This window comes from Zea mays, chromosome 8 (assembly GCF_902167145.1).
Source record: "Zea mays cultivar B73 chromosome 8, Zm-B73-REFERENCE-NAM-5.0, whole genome shotgun sequence".
NCBI lineage: Eukaryota > Viridiplantae > Streptophyta > Magnoliopsida > Poales > Poaceae > Zea > Zea mays.
In genome coordinates, this window is record NC_050103.1 from 97,373,535 (window position 1) to 97,389,966 (window position 16,432).

The 16,432-nt window shown below is 44.3% G+C and overlaps 1 protein-coding gene and 1 pseudogene across 1 annotated transcript; both read right to left on the minus strand.

Moving 5' to 3' along the window:
* Positions 1-2,206: 2,206 nt before the first annotated feature.
* Positions 2,207-6,583, minus strand: LOC103637115 (protein YIPF1 homolog; annotated as a pseudogene).
* LOC100192800 (uncharacterized) lies at positions 6,189-10,365 on the minus strand. The gene is made up of 8 exons (NM_001358559.1): positions 10,065-10,365; positions 8,793-8,833; positions 8,636-8,714; positions 7,281-7,367; positions 7,106-7,194; positions 6,953-7,024; positions 6,754-6,879; positions 6,189-6,587 (listed from the first exon to the last, which is right to left on the minus strand). The coding sequence occupies exons 1-7, from the start codon at positions 10,220-10,222 to the stop codon at positions 6,776-6,778; spliced, it is 630 nt and encodes a 209-aa protein (NP_001345488.1). The 5' UTR covers positions 10,223-10,365; the 3' UTR covers positions 6,189-6,587; positions 6,754-6,775.
* Between the last annotated feature and the right edge of the window lie 6,067 nt (positions 10,366-16,432).

Here is a 16,432-nt window from a genome sequence, read left to right on the forward strand (position 1 = left end):
ATTGATGATGCATATCTAAATATTTGTACATATATAATTTTTACTTTTTAAAATTATGTGTAATCTATCATATAAACTTTTTGTATGTGTTGTCGTGAGTATAAGTTTGGTATTCGGTTTTTACCGAAAAACTGAAGTAAAAAACCGAAACCGAACTTCTCGGTTTTTCATTTTCAAGAAAACCGATCGGTTTTTAATGTCTAGAAAACCGAAGTTTTTAAAAACCGAAAAACCGAACCGAAGTTTCAAAAAAAACCGAATGCCCAGCCCTATTTTACGGTGTACCTACATATACATTCGGTTCCTAAGGAATGGTCACCCGTAACCATTCCTAGCCAGATCATTTATCTAATTTATATAGGGTTTGATCAACTGGAACAATTCCGGGTGAATTTTGGCTCAAACGAACAGACTCTTAACGATTTAGCTAGAGAGATGCCAGGAAAACTCTTATTAGTATTGTGGCTTTGGTGGCGGCGTAGACAGAATAGAACAAATACAAAAGAACGTCAGAAGTGCCACTAGAGCCAATGCTAACAATGGTGTCGCACTGCCTCTCGAGCCTTGACCATGCCTGGCAGCACAACGTGTGTGACCCATGTGATGCCCTCGACGTTGACCTAGATCACGCTGCGCATCAACTCCTCGTCCACATCGTGGAAGTAGCGCACGTACGAATAAGACAGCCTGTCGTGGCCCTGGATGGAGTCTTGTGCGCATCGACGCCAGCCACGAGCCCCTCGAGATCCTTGCCGGAGGCACGAGCATCGAGGAGGAGGCGAAAGGCAAAGTCGCAAAGGTGAGGGAGGGGACCAAGGGGTCTGTCGCGACAAGGCAGGGGGCGGGGAGGCAGGGGCAACACGCGGGGGCAGACACAGGCAGGGGCAAAGTGGAGGGAGGCGAGGATTGTGGGCGTTTGGCACGAGCGTGAAGGAGGTGAGGAGCACGGGATGTGCGGGGCTTGCGGCCGATGATGGCACGGAGGGGGCGTCGGTATAGATGACCAAATAGGTCGTGTCTAGCGGGCCAGCCTAAGGCACGACCCATTTAATAGAGTCGTGCCCTGGCCCGACACTATCAAAATGGGACCATGATAGCCTGGCCCGAGAGGCATGCCATGCTTAGGCCGATGTCTCGGCCCGTAATGCCGGTCCGGCCTGACATGATTAGTTTTTTTATTTTGAAAACCCAGTGTACACATATTTATAACAACTATTGACTATTAGACACAAACTTGTTTGGGCTCAAATGGCTAGCAGTGCACAGCTAGTGGTGTCCGCTGCCTCTACCAGGGCACACGGGTATGCGAAATCTTGTTGTCAGTTGGACGTTACAAAACCAGATGACATTTACCAACACACAAATCTATATCTTTATCTATACTACTCTATTAAAAACCTATTATGAACACCTGATGCTACCACGGCTTCACCATCCTAGCTGACACTCTGGGCTCGCCCCACGCACCCCGCCTCGGCACCGTGCCATGTGGGTCCCCCGCGCAGCGCTCTCTTAGCTACTGCCATGTGGACCCCGCAGCGCCCACACAGCCAGCTACTGTGCATGCCCAACACTCGACCCCGCTCGCGCAGCTACCACACCGCGCAGAAATAGTGCAGTGCGAGCACTCGAACCCACGCCCTCTTGCTCTAGAAATTTGAGGCTAACCACAAAACCACATGTACCTTAGTGTTTAAAAACAAACAATACTTATATTTGAATAAATATCTCAATACCTATTTATATAATATATAACACCGTAGAAAAGTACGGGTAACTGGCTATTACTCAGTACTCACTAAAGATCACGAGAATACTGCTACACAAGAAAGGGTTGTATGCTAATCAAAGTGCAGGACTGTAAGCAACGTGGGACGACTTTTGGTGCCTAACTCCGTAACCTCTGTATGGCACGCAGTAAAATTCTGTTCACTAGCTAGAGAGAGAAGAACTTGCAAATTAGACACTTCAAATGAAGAATGCCCAAGGCATAACAATCTAAGGTCAATACGTATGTCAAGTTGTCGAGTAAAACTGGTCTGTCTTGCCCATTCGAAAGATGTTTTCCAGAACAAGGATCAGGTCACCTGCCAAAAACAAAGAACATTTTTTTCAGAATCCAAAGCCTCAACTAAGCAATGCCAGGGGAGGAGGGTGTAAGAAAAAGAGAGGCAGACCTTTGCAAAATCAACAAGCAAACCTCACCTCACGCAAAAAAGAAAACTTTGATGAACAGTGCCAGAGTAAACTGCAGCAATGATGCACTAGCCGTCAGAACCATCAGATCAGCTCCTTCAGTGCATTCCTTCAAATTTAAAGCGATGAACCAATATGATGCACCACCAGCAAGAGCTATGATGACCCATCGAAGGAATTCCACAGGAATAAGCAAAAGTACCTTAACCAGACAAAATAGGAGGACAATTCAATTTAACATAATGGCACCCTTCATCCTGATTCCTGAAGAACAAATGTGAGTTCCAAGTGCGCAGAACCATGATAACATCATAGATTATTTACACTAAAAAATCCATTTTTAGAACCATTATATATAATTGCAACATAGAGAACTGTAAATTCATTTGGATGTACATAATGTTAAAATTGAATGTCTGCATATTCTTGGCTTCTTGCCAGTGACATAAATGACGAAACAAACGGATGGAACTCGAATACTTACTGATGCAGGTATAAAGATAAACAGAAAATAGCCCCACATACACAAAAATCGAACAAGACTTGGGTGTGATCCAAAATCGCACAATGATAGTATAACCGTACAAGACTGATGCTGCCCAACTGAAATATCCAACATCAAAGCTCCATATGTCCAGATCCTTTTTATTTTGCATCAGATAAGTGGCATAGTTGCCAAATGCAGCTAGCATAAAAATCAGAGTAGTGGTGAAATACAAAAAAACTCAAATTAAGGACAAATTACTCAGATGATAATCCAGCAAGCACCTTTATTATTAAAAATTTGGATCAAAATCCGTTCAAAACACTGTATTGTCCAGTTCGCCCAAAACTAAGATTGCAGCAAATAAACACTACCTCCTACAATCTGTATGATGCTACTTAGGCACTATATTTTTGTATACTCTTGTAAGAACTCTGCAACTGTCGTATCTGAATCGTCACCTCATGCTATTATCAGTTAATAAACATTGAAGTGTTAAAACAGATTCATGATATGCATCTTATACAACTTACAACATATCGTTTCACATTAACGATGCTTAGTTATAATGAAAATATCATTTAATGCACATTTGCATCACATGATTGTATATATTTGACTATTCACTAGGAATGTTGACATTGAACGATAGAAAAGTAACTAAGAGCCAGATTTTGTTTTAGAAAATGAGTCAAATGGGCAGATGGCAGATTGTGTCCATTAAGAGAAACTTACATGTCAGGATTAGCATCATTTTTCCTCTAAAAACCATCCATTGGATAAATTGAGCTGATGCGCCTATCAACTACAACATCAGTATCAACATTGAAGTATGGGGCATAAGATGCGACAATGAAGTATCCTTTCCAATCTGCTTGGTTTTCTACGTCTCCGTCTAAAAAAGTAGATGAAGGTGATGATGGTGGTGAAGAGAAATCCCCGGCGATGGCGGTGACCTTTTCATCATTTTTTCTTCACTTGAAGAAGACCCGCTTGAGGATTCAATGTCAGTGAATCAATCAACAACAATATATGCTTTTTCATTCTTCTTTTTGTGAAACCTCTTGTTCTTGCCTTCTTTCCTCTTGAAGAACTTCTTTTCTTTCTTTTCATCATCACTTTCATCATCTTTCTTGCTCTTGAATTTTTTTCTTGGGCTTGTTGCATTTATGAGCAAGATGGTCAAGTTCTCCATAATTGTAGCAATCCATCTCGAAGATAGGTTTTTTCTTGCTAGAGAAAATTTTTCTTCTTTCTTGAATCAAATTTGATGCCTTCTTGATTGAGTTTCTTCAACATCTTTGTTGTCTTCCTCACCATCTGAGAGCACCTAGAGGGGGATGAATAGGTGATCCTGTAAAATTCAAACACTAATAGCTACAAAAACTTAGTTATGAGTGTTAGTACGGCTAAATAACTTGAAGCGAGTTCTTGTGAACACAAACAATTACAGAGAGATCAACACAAGACACGCGATTTTTATCCTGTGGTTCGGCCAAGTAACACTTGCCTACTTCCACGTTGTGGCGTCCCAATAGACGAGGGTTGCACTCAACCCCTTTCAAGTGATCCGATGATCAACTCGAATACCACGATTTTCCTTTAGATGATTATTCCCGTTTGCGAGGAATCTCCACAAGATTGGAGTCTCTCGCCCTTACAACAAAGATCACAATGAAAGCACGGAGTATGGTTGGGATGAGCAACACACACAAGACACAAATCGCAGCACACCCACGCACACAAGAGAAGACTTAAGCTCAAATGACAACACAGAGAGTCCTCGCTTGAATAGAGCTCAAATATCTAACACAACGAAACGAATGCGCAGGAACAGAGTCTGGATGCCTTAGGATGCTTAGTGAATGCTTGTGTGTACCCTCCATGCGCCTAGGGGTCCCTTTTATAGCCCCAAGGCAGCTAGGAGTCGTTGAAGACAATTTTGAAAGGCTAATCTTGCCTTCTGTCGTGTGGTGCACCGGACAGTCACTGTAGCTGTCTGGTGCGCGATTGCCTTCCAAATAAGGCGCAGTCGACCGTTGCAGCTTCGGGCCCGATGGTGCACCGGATACTGTCCGGTGCACACCGGACAGTCCGGTGCCCCCTGCCGACCGTTGGTGCGGGCCACGCGTCGCCCACGGATTGCGCGGCCGACCGTTGCGCTGGCGACCGTTGGCTCACCAGACAGTCCGGTGCACCACCGGACAGTCCGGTGAATTATAGTAACTTGGATTGATCTATAGCATACATGTGTTCTATGTCTTTGATCATGTAACTTTATGCATTTATGTGATTTGTTGCCTACTTATGGTACTCAAGTTGTGCAAGGGATCCCCGGACATCACAAGTCCATGTGTGAATGATGCACATATTTAGGGGGAGATGTGTTACAACTTGACCCTTTGAGACTAATCTATTTGTTTGAGTATACTTGATGTAGTCTCAAAGGTGCATTGAAAGGGAAATATGGACTTGGACAATGCAAAGACTTCCACTGCACTCTGGTATTAGTGTACTCACTTCCAAGTTCATATTTATGCTCTTATTGCCTTTTTGCTCTTAATTGACATTTTTGGTGAGGCAATGGGGTTAAAGGGCCAATAATGATCCCGTTTTGGTGCTTAATGCCAAAGAGGGAGAAATTAAGGCCAAAGCAAATGGATCAGCTACCACTTGTGAATTTTGAAAATAATAGAGTTAGAATTTTTGATTTATCCAAAATGCTCTTATTACAAAATTTGGTCTCTTGTGGGTAGGGCTGACAATGGGCTATAAATTTTGCACTATAAGATTTAAGGATCGAAGCGGGTTAGGATCGGGCTCTATTTATAGTCATTTTTGAACTATAATTTATTTAGGGCTTTGACATTTTGTGAAGAACTATTTGGATCACGATCCATTACCACCCCTACTTGTGGGGATGATTTTTATTATGGGAAAAAGGGGGAGTTTTTGGCACTTGATCAATTTTACTCTTGGAATAACTCTTTATGTGCCCAAACAAGTGTGTTTGACTTAAAGATAGGAAAATGAATTTGATTTGCAAAAACAAACCAAGTGGTGGCAAAGAGCGATCCAAATATGTCAAATTATAGTCAAAAACAATTTGGTCTTCAATTGCATTGATGTTGCACATCTTTTTGTTGCTTTTTGATGTGTTGGCATAAATCACCAAAAATGAGGAGATTGAAAGGGAAATACGCCCTTGGGTCATTTCTCTAAGTGTTGTTTTGGTGATTAAGTGTCCAACACAAATGTTTTGAACTCTTTATGTGTTAAACAAGCAAAAGGTGCAAATCAAAGACAAGGTATGTTTCTAGACTTAGTACATTTGCTTTTGAATACTAATGAAGTTATCTAAGTGCTAGAAACAGTGAGAAGCCCTCCCAGGGTCTTTGAAACACATCAATTTTCTCAGAAGTGGTCGAATGAAAGGAAAGAAAGTATCTACTCGATGTAACTAACACGACAAATATGCTGAAGCAAAATGATAGTCACAAAAGTGATCGAATGGAAAGAAAATAAAGTATCACTTGATGTAACTAACTCGACAAAAATGCTGAAGCAAAATGATAGTCACCTAACAAATGATCCAAAAGAGGATGCAATACAAATTAGTAATAATTTCAACAAACAACATACTTTTTGATCGAGAACAAGTACATTTTTACATCCTTTACATGCTGTCCTCTCTCTAATGCTCGGTTAGGGAGAAGTACGAAAGAAAACTACTGTTCTTGAAGGATCGTGTGCTGGCATAGCATCGCATTCGGAGTCAACCCAACCAGAATCCCACCTCCCAAGAGAGCAAGTAGTCCATGTAATGTGCAATGGCGTTTCACCTTCAACTAGATCTCCTAGCACAGCTCACAAACAACGGCACCAGACACCTTCATTACCCATGAACCTGTGATGAAAATACATTTAATCAACAAGCAATGGAAGTGGAGGATCTACAATTAGGGAATACGCAGGCCACATTGGCCCACTGAAATGGTATGCCATTGAAACAAATGATGCGGGAAATACAGGTATTGATAAACTGAGGACCTAGACGCCAAAGAGGTACTTACATGAGAGAAACAAAGGAAACCCTTAAAGCTCACTATAATTCCGCCAAACAGCCCGGAATTCCTCTCTGAATGTATTCAGACGTGCTTTGAGATTTGGTGTTCTGAAGCTTGCATGGAGCACAGTTGCTGTTGTAACAGAAAATACCATAAGGGCATTGCTCGTGATGCACAAAATTTCAAAACCATACACTGGTCATACCAAATAGAGCAATGAGAAGTGCCCAGAGGACTGTGAGAAGACTGCATGAGGTCAACCAGAGTATACAGCTCACTGCAACCAAGGAAACAGGTGCTGTCAGTTTTGAAGACTATGGTGAGATGGAATTTTATGCCAGATCCAGTGTTTGCACACCTGCAGAAAAGAACAGGACAAACACCCAGCGAGGTCGCCCACAAATATGAATTGATCTCTTAGAGCTTGGTCGACCGCGAAGAACAGGACTAATAAAAATGACATTAGCATCACTCTGTAGTTGCCACAAAAAAATATAAAGAAAAAATTAAACATCAGAAACTAAGATACCCACGTTATAGGTGGCCTCAACTTTGCAGCTAAATGTGGTGAAAATTGTCTTACGGTCCTTGTGACTTTCTCATTGAAAGTGACTGCAAAACTGAAATATCAAACATGATAATTAATTTATATACTAATCATATACTAGAAAAAGGACAGATGATTTCTTGACACAAATTGAGAACCATGCATCACACAGATAAACTCAAGAGGAATCATAACTATTCTAGGTGCAATGTGAATATGTGTTATACTATTGATCCTTTCATATTTCCAATCTCAAATAGTGGACAATTAAATCTTCCAATGAGAACTCAAGAGTAGGACATACAATTGTTTGTCTTTACTACCAATAATTTCAATTGTTCCTAGAGAGACAAGTTATGAAAATTACTTCCATCGTATCTGATCTTTTGGTAGCTTAGCACTGAATCAAGGAATGCGGACTGCTAGAAGTAAATTACAATGTTATGTAGAGATGTTCCTGTGTTCTAGAAACAAAAAATATATCACTATATAAAATCTAAAAAGGTTTTCAGGCAAGGTTTTTCCCTTGAAAATGGGTCGATCTCTTATAATAAAACAACAGAAAAGCTTTTGCCGTCTTTTTCGACAAACTAAATAAAATATAAAGCACTTTATGTACCAAAGATCATAATATTCTGAAGGAACAAACTGCAGCACACGAATTAAACTTACATGATGCTCCCTTTAGGTCAGTAAACTTTTAAAAAAGACACATTGGCCACTGAATGGCAAAGATGCACAGAAGAATGCAGGCAATCAGGTTTAAGGGCACCATGCAATATATCCACAGATAGATTGTATAATTTGGGGTTTAGTCTGCCATGATCAAATACGAAATCATGTGTGCAGTATTGGTTTCTATGAATCCACAACAACATACTTCCATGCAATTTTTAATAGTTTGTGAGGATTTTGAAAACAACATCATGGCGCTCAACTCTCATAGACACTTGGACCTATTGCTTAAAGCATAACCAAAAGAAAAGAAACTGGAGCATTGAACTAGAAAACCACAAATTGTCAATGTACCATTAACTTGTACATACAAATTAATGATGAACTGAATAGAATTCAGAAAGTATAGTTTATTATATAATTTACTAGACACGGTTAGCACTAGAATGTAGCTTCAAACTGCACAGCTTTTCATTGATCCGAAGATGAAAAACTACTAGCTAGCTGCTACTTCAGTTTAAAGCAAAACACTTTTTATTTGAAGTATAAACTGTATATCTATATCTTTGATTCTTTGTTAGTTCTGGGTAAAGTGAAGTCTGAGCCTGTGTAATAACTGAAAACAATTGAAAAACTGAAAAGAAAAGTGAATTAGGCACAATTTACCTATCATTGAGAAATGCGATGCTAAGTCCAGTCATAAAAGCAGCAACTATAGCAACTGGCTTCCAAAGGAAGCCCATCCCTGCATATACCCATTGTAGCATATCAATATCAGCCTATAAATACGAGGAAAAGAAAGCTTATGTATTATGTCCCTTACCAAGGATGAACATGATCAAGATGAAATAGTTTGTCCTGTAGCTGCAAATCAAAATCAATAAATTAATTCTCAACACAAAGTAATGAAAACTATGCGACCTTCTAAGTTGGCTAGTGCGCTATACGTCTCTCTAAGCTGAATGCGTCTAGATCTAGAGTAACAAAAAGAAAAAAAATCTTGTGTATCATGCTTTACATGACCTACACAAAGTTAAAGCTCTAATACTGACCATGGTTCTTAAAGCATAAGGCAAGACAAGGCGTTGGACCGCCGCCTGGATGCCTAGCCGACGCCTAGGCGAGCAAGGCGCTAGGCGCCTAGGATTTTTGGGCGCCTAGACGCCTAGGCGACGCCTTAAAACATTGATACCGAGTTACTGACACTTTTGTGCATAATTTATATGCACATACACAAATTTCTTGCCCCAAGAGTAAGCCACTCAACATATGTAAATATCTGGAAGAATTAAGCTTATTCCAACATATCCTAGGGCCTGTTTGGGACAACTTTTCTGATAATCTGAATTCCTAGATAATCTAGACGTCCCAAGAATCCGGATATCCCGGGACATAGGTGTGGAGGAAGATAAAGGGGTTTGTACAGTTTAGGGTTTAGGAAGCGGCAGATTCCTCCTGTCGACTCGGTTTATTTTGCATTCACGTTGATTTGGGCGATTTTCAAAGAATCGGTTCTCACATAAGCGGGCTGAGAAGCGACGCGTTTGGCTGCCAGAAGCCGAAACAAACAGGGCCCTAATCTAGCATATGTAAGCCAGTAGACAATCTGAGGCTGCAGAATTCTATACAGATGGCTACTGAGTACTCAGTCTGATGATCCGTATCATGAAACTACCAATTCATCAATCAAAATTTTAAAAACGGCTAACCCACAGCCAGACCGTGTCCTCCTGTGCAACTCATTTAACCACGACCTGACTTTCTGGGACTAAATATAATGCTTACACTTATGAGCAGCGTACATTTTCTTAGGCTTGACATTATATGCCAGTATGTGAACCATGAGAATGAAACAAGGGCTGAAATATGCGCCTGATCCAGCAGAATCGACACTAGATGCCCACAAATCCAAATCGAAGTGGCCAATCCATGGATCGATGACAGAAAATCATACCGAAACCCTTCAAATTGAATACAGTAAGCGAGTCCTGGGCAGATCGTGGATTAGCACGAGACGGGGACAGTGAAAGGTACAGTAGGCAATTAGGCACTTGAGTCGGTGAGGGGGTCAAGGGAGAGAGGAGGCGGATCGTACTAGTAGAGGTTGCACTTGAGGCGGCTGGTCCACTTGGAGTAGGAGCGTGGGACGGTGAAGCGGGAGAAGAACTCCGGGACAGGCCGCGGCGGCATGGACCAGTCCACCTCCCGCAGCGCGTCCACCAAGTCCTCCGCCGTCACCGCGCTCCAGTCCATCTCCGGCGATCCCCGGCCCTGCGGAACCCTAGGGAGCGTGCGACGGCGCGGGCGTGGTGGTGGAAGGACGGTCGGCGGCGCGTCTGGACGGCTGGGTTGCGTCGGTCAGACGGGCGGTGCCGGTGTGGTCCGGTCGCGCTGGTGCGCGAGGGCGTGGCTTCCTTGGGGGATGGGGAATTTTGCGTGTGCCGCGGCCCCGCGTTCCTTGCCTTACTACCTCTGCGCGGCGCCTGATTGCTTGGGTTGGAGGGTGGCGTGCGCGTGGTGGCGTACGCGTACTGGAGTGGGCCGCCGCCGCTAGGCCGGGTCGGTTTTAGTGGGCCGATCGCGTTTCCGGCCATTTGCCGGGTCGACCTAGTGGGCTGTGTGACCTTTGGGCTTCTGTACAATGATGAGCTTTTGAAGCTACTATTATGCTGAAACTTCTCTGTTAGTATTTTTTATGAGAAGATGTGCTGGACTTTTGGTACAGTGGGGCTGGCTGGCTGGCTGCAACCCGACCCGAGCCATGACGTTTTTTGGCGTTTGCTTCTTCGCGAGACATTTGTGACGGGCTCCTGTCCCGTTCGCTAGCCTTATACGTACTCCTGTTAACAGTGGACGGTCAACTGTGTGCCGGAAGGCTTGAACCAACGCGGGATGAATTTATGATGGTGATGCACATTTGCGCGCACGGTGCAGATATCCTGTGGCATCAGAGTCAGCGAAGTTTTCTACTAGCTAGCTACAGACTTTGGGAGAACGTTGAACGGCCTTTCTTCCGTCTGACTCTCTGGTCTGTGTGGTCTCGGGCTCTACTATGCACTGAACCGGAGACCCCTGAGGCCCTGATGGTGATGGGACAGTAATCGCCAGCTGGCCGCGCATCCCGCTGCTGCGGCCAAGTGTTCCAGTGCGACGAAACTCCTGTGAGCTGTCTGTCGCGTCGCGCCGCGCCGCGCCGCGCCGTGGTGAGCAGATCAGAGCTGCGCCAAAATGCCGCGGCGCGGCCCGCGTGGATTCCCTGGCTTTTGGCGCTGTCACCTTCTGGCTGTGAGCGCAGATTCCACCTACCACCATCAGACAGATCAGGCTGTCAAAGACGTTTGTCGCGTGCGCCACATCTTTCTTTACACGGAGGCAGAGCAATGCAAAAAAAAACCAGTGCGATAGATAGATCCATCGTGCTCGGGCTCGATCACACATTTGTTGACCGCTCGTGCGTGCCACCTGCACAGTATCGCGAATCGCGATAACGTATACTAGTATATACCAGTGCCCGATCCCTCGCTGTCCGTCCATGTCCCTGTAACACGCACGCACAGGCACAGCGTCGCGTTTAGAATTTGGAGTCACTCGCCCGTTTGCTGAACACACCAGAAACCTGCATGCGTTTTATATGCGTTTTTCATCTTTATGTACGAGAGGTTAAAAAGTTTTTCTCTCTCTATAAAATATCCTGGATTTCTGGGCTGACGCGGTGGTCTCAGGCCACGCATGCCTGTGATCTCATCCGTGCCGCAATGAACTCCTGCTGGTGATAATTATTGTGATTATGGTGATGTTTTTTTTTTTGTGGCATGCTCCTCGCTACAGGTATTGTTGTGGGACTCTTTTACCTTTGGTGTTTGGCCGGGAAAAAAACTTCTACTTTTTTCGATATTGACAACAGATATGGATGTTGCCTTTTCTTATTACTGGTATCGCTGTAGAAAATCTACTCCTTTTTAGTTTATATCATCTGATTAGCTTTGAGAACTGGTTTCTGACAAATGATAGATTTGTGTCTGTTAAGATGGTAGTTTGTTGGTGCCTCCTTCGTAAGTGAGGTTATTTTTGCTGTATTTAAATATTGTTCTCTCCGTTTTTTTATTTGTCACGTTTTAGTTAAAAATGAGCCAGCGGACGATAAATATTTAAGAACGGAAGTTAGTACAAAATACCTTTTTATTTGTTATGTATGCCTGCCATGCTCTTTGCTGTTGGCTCTTCCAAAAATAAATCCTAGACTTCATGGAGTTTTTCAAGTTTATTATCTATCAAATTCGTTTTCCGCAGGACTCGTGTTCACGGATGCCAGAAGCCATCAAGAGAATCATGGATTCCATGGAGTTTTCTCGAGATGATTATCTCTTTAATTTCGGTTTTCCATGATTCATGTTAACGGATGTCACAACTCACAAGCCATCAAGTGTTTATCTTTCCCTGCGTGTACTAGCTAGTACTGTTTGTTTATTGGAGTTATTAGAAACGTACTTATCCGATGAGGTGGATTCTACTCGTCGTCTTCCTTTGCTCCTATTAGTAACGTTAATTCTATGGCCTTTGTTTCCATGTCCACCTATACCTTATTAAGGTTGGCAGTACTGCCACTTGTTTTGTATGGAATGCACTGTTATATGACTTTTCGCGTCCTTGTTCACTTCGTCACTATCATAAGTGTGTTTGATTAGATCTGGGGGATAGAAGAGACGGTCATATTTTCTATAATGTTTGGATGAGGATCACACAGAGGCGTGATGAACACCATAGAATTTTTTGTGACAGCGAGGTCCCAGAAAATCGAACGGATGGTGCCGCCCCGTCCCTCTCGTGGTCCCGAAAACTAGGATGGTCACCCCCCACCCCTCTCGAGCCGTGACAGTTGACCACTATCCGAACAAAAACTGGGATGGTTCTATTGACACCTTTTCGGGCGCCAATCACTATAACGAGAACCGGAGGCGGTGCCCTCTGCAGAGGCGCGGACGGTCCGCGACCAGGGGTCGGACGGTCTGTGACCTAGTACAGGGGCTTGGGCTCCCTACCTGACAGCCGGACGGTCCGCGCCTACAGGTCGGACAGTTCGCGCGTGCGCAGGGGCGGCGAAGGTTGCCGGCGGCGCCTGGATCTCGCTCCTGGGAGGGACCCCGTCGGGGAGGAGAGATCCTAGGTGTTGTCTAGGCTCGGTAGGCCGACCTAGACTCCTCTAATCGACGTAGAGTCGAAGAGAAGCGGAGAATTTGAGGATTGGTATACTAAACTAGAACTAAACTAGAGCTACTCCTAATGCATAAGGTAAAAACGGGAAATAGACTTGATTTGATCGATTGTTGGGGGGTTCAATCGGCCATATCACTTCATCTATATAAAGGGGAGGTCTGGATCCGCTTCAAACTGTTTCCCGAGTTAATCCCACGGTTTTAGGTAATAAATCCCGCGAGAAACTAGTAACCCTAACTGACCCTGCGCACGCGCGGACCGTCCGCGCCAGCACCGCGGACCGTCCGTGTCAGCACCGCGGACTATCTAGACCGCGGACCATCAGGCCTCAGGGCTGGACCGTCCGCGAGCTCTTTTTGGCGTCCAACATATGCCCTCCTGCCTTTTGGTGAAGGTTGACGAACCAAAAGCATATGAACTAAACCCGATGTAAGTCACCGGCTTTTCAAAATGGAGATCATTCAATAAAGCACCAATGTATAAAGGCCGTTTCAGATTGTATCTTCATCGGCCATGACCATTTGATCAACGGATCAAAAGGAATATAATGGAGGTGCCCCCCAGTCTGGATAGACAAAGGGACTATACATGTGCCATGGATTCATCATCGTACCATTCTATATTTGAACAGGATAATATACCGATGAATAAACGGGTGGAAAGTACCCTGGCCTCATAGGATGAACAGGTGATGCTTGTTGTGTCGCCTTTTGGGCCGTTTTGTTCGGTCGTTTTGTTTTAGAAGGTGACCTAGGTTTCTTCGTTGACCGATCACATGAAACAGTTTTCTTGCTAGCATTTTTGGCTAGCAATTGATTAAGAGTAGGGTCGGCTTTTACTAGCCAACCATGTGTGTCATGTTGGCTTTGCCCTCGCGTCTCTTTCCTTGCTTTGTGTGGGTGCTGACGCCTCTGGCCATGGGCGGACTGTCTGGCTGAGCCAGCCGGACCGTCTTTATGAGCACCGGACTACCCGCACGTAGGTGCTGGACCGTCCGCAATGCTCAAGTCAGGTTGTCGTGCCCGGCTCCTTAATTGTGTCTGACCCCGTCGCTTCCGGATTTGTTAGTCTTATTGTCCAGAGCTTTTCGAGCAACCTCCTTCTGTGATATATTTGACGTGCGAGGATCGTCAATGATGATGTCTTTGCTTTTGCTTTTATCGGCCATTTCGGGCCGAACTAAGATTTTTTTGCATGCGACATCTACTGTATTAACAGTAAATGGTTATGTGTTCACTTGCATTTCCTGAAAAGCCAACCGGCCCTCATCTATGGTCGATTGTACCTGTCGACGAAAAACATTACAGTCATTGGTGGCATGAGAAAAAGAATTACGCCACTTACAATAAGCACGTCTCTTTAATTCATCTATAGGAGGGATAGTATGAGTTAATTTAATGTTGCCATTTTTAAGTAGCACATCAAATATTTTATCGCATTTGGCAACATTAAAGGTAAATTTAATCTCTTCTTGCCAATTCTTTTGAACCGGCTGTAAGGAAGAACATGCTGAAGGTTTGGCCTTTGCTGGCCAAATAAACTCAACGGTATATACATTTGTGGATTCATCATCTAAACTATCACGCTCTATTAGATGTATAGTACGGGCGGCCGATTTTGATGTCTCTTTAAATCGGCTTTCACAGGCTAAAGCCCGCTGATGTAGCTGGGCTATCGAAAAGAACTGAGTCCCATCGAATTTGTCTCTTAAGTAGGATAGCAACCCATTAAAAGCTAACCCTGCTAGCTCTTTGTCTGCGACATGGATCCAAAAGCATCGGTTTCTAGTGTCCCGGAACCTCCGGATATAATCATTAACTGATTCTTCGCGTCCTTGGCGGACTGAGGCTAAGTCAGCTAGCCCTAATTCATATTTCCCGGCAAAGAAATGTTCATGAAATTTACTTTCTAACTCATTCCAGGAATTAATGGAATTAGGAGGCAGGCGGCGTACCATGCAAAAGCGGTACCAGTAAGGGACAAAGAAAACAACCGAACACGAAGTGCTTCTCCATCGGCCAATTTGCCTAGGTGTGCTAGGAACTGGCCTATGTTTTCGTGTGTGCGTCTCCCATTCTCACCAGAAAACTTAGAAAATTCCGGTATCCTTGCCCCTTGTGGATATGGGACAACGTCAAACCGGTGATTATACGGCTTTTGGTATGATTGCCCCACTCTGGCTACACTAACTCAGAATTTATCTTGAAATAGTTCAGTCATCTCTTCCCTAATTCTTTCCATTGCACCCGGTGGTAGACCACTCGATCCTGGGCTGTGGGGCTCATTTGGTCGGGTATTAGTATACCGAACTTCTTGTCGTGACCGATCGATAGTGTTGATCGGTTTGTGATTGTATGGTGCGTTATGGTTTAAATATGTAGAGGGCGAAACATACTGCTGTTGTGGTGTGTAATAATTTGGTGCATGGTGTGCAACAGCAGGTTCTGCATATGCGTATCCGGTTTGTCCGGTGTTAAATCCGAACTGACCGGTTGCGTTCGCCATTATCGGGACGCCACGTGGTAGTCCTGGTGCGGCCCCGGACGGTCCGCGTAAGGGCCGGACGGTCCGGGTAGAAGCTCGGACGATCCGACAGCGTCCAGGGTTGTCGATCTACCAATCAGGGACGGCGGTGGTCCTAGGGTGGCCCCGGACTGTCCGGCAAAGCAAGCCGTACGGTCCGCGTATGGGCCGGACGGTCCAGGTAGAGGCTCAGACGGTCCGACCGTGTTCAGGGGCACCGATCTGCCAAGCAGGGACGGCGGTGGTTGTATTTGCCCTGAATATGAGTTCATCGACATACCATACAAAGGATGGGGTTGCGAATCCACATTTGTTGCCGATGCATCAGACATAAATACCCTATTACTAGTTTCATATGACGGAAAACTAGGAGCAACAGACTTTTCCAACGTACGCGTTAATTTTCTAATTGACTCTTCTAACCCTCCAATCTATTGTTTCATTTGATTTTGCTAATGATCTACATATTGTTTAATAGATTGGATGTCGTCGGGTTGACTTACGTTGGGGACTTGAAGCGAAGATAGAAGAGATACGACGTCGGTCTCTCCATGTTTGATAACTTTCTGGTGGCGATCCACCGTGTATTGTGATAAGAATTTCTCCTTCGCTTGACGCATGTAGTCCTCGTATTGATGTTGCTCATCGGTCGTCAGACTTTCAACAGTCGACTTTAGGATATTGTCCGGGGAGATATCGGTGTGATCTTTAGAACCGGCCATTTTA

Coding starts and splice junctions, on each gene's coding strand:
- LOC100192800 (NM_001358559.1), bottom strand. CDS start 10,222: ATGGACTGGAGCGCGGTGACGGCGGAGGACTTGGTGGACGCGCTGCGG. Junction 7,025..7,105: donor TGTCCTGTTCTTTTCTGCAG/GTGTGCAAACAC, acceptor CCTTGGTTGCAG/TGAGCTGTATACTCTGGTTG. Junction 6,880..6,952: donor ACTTCTCATTGCTCTATTTG/GTATGACCAGTG, acceptor CTGTTACAACAG/CAACTGTGCTCCATGCAAGC.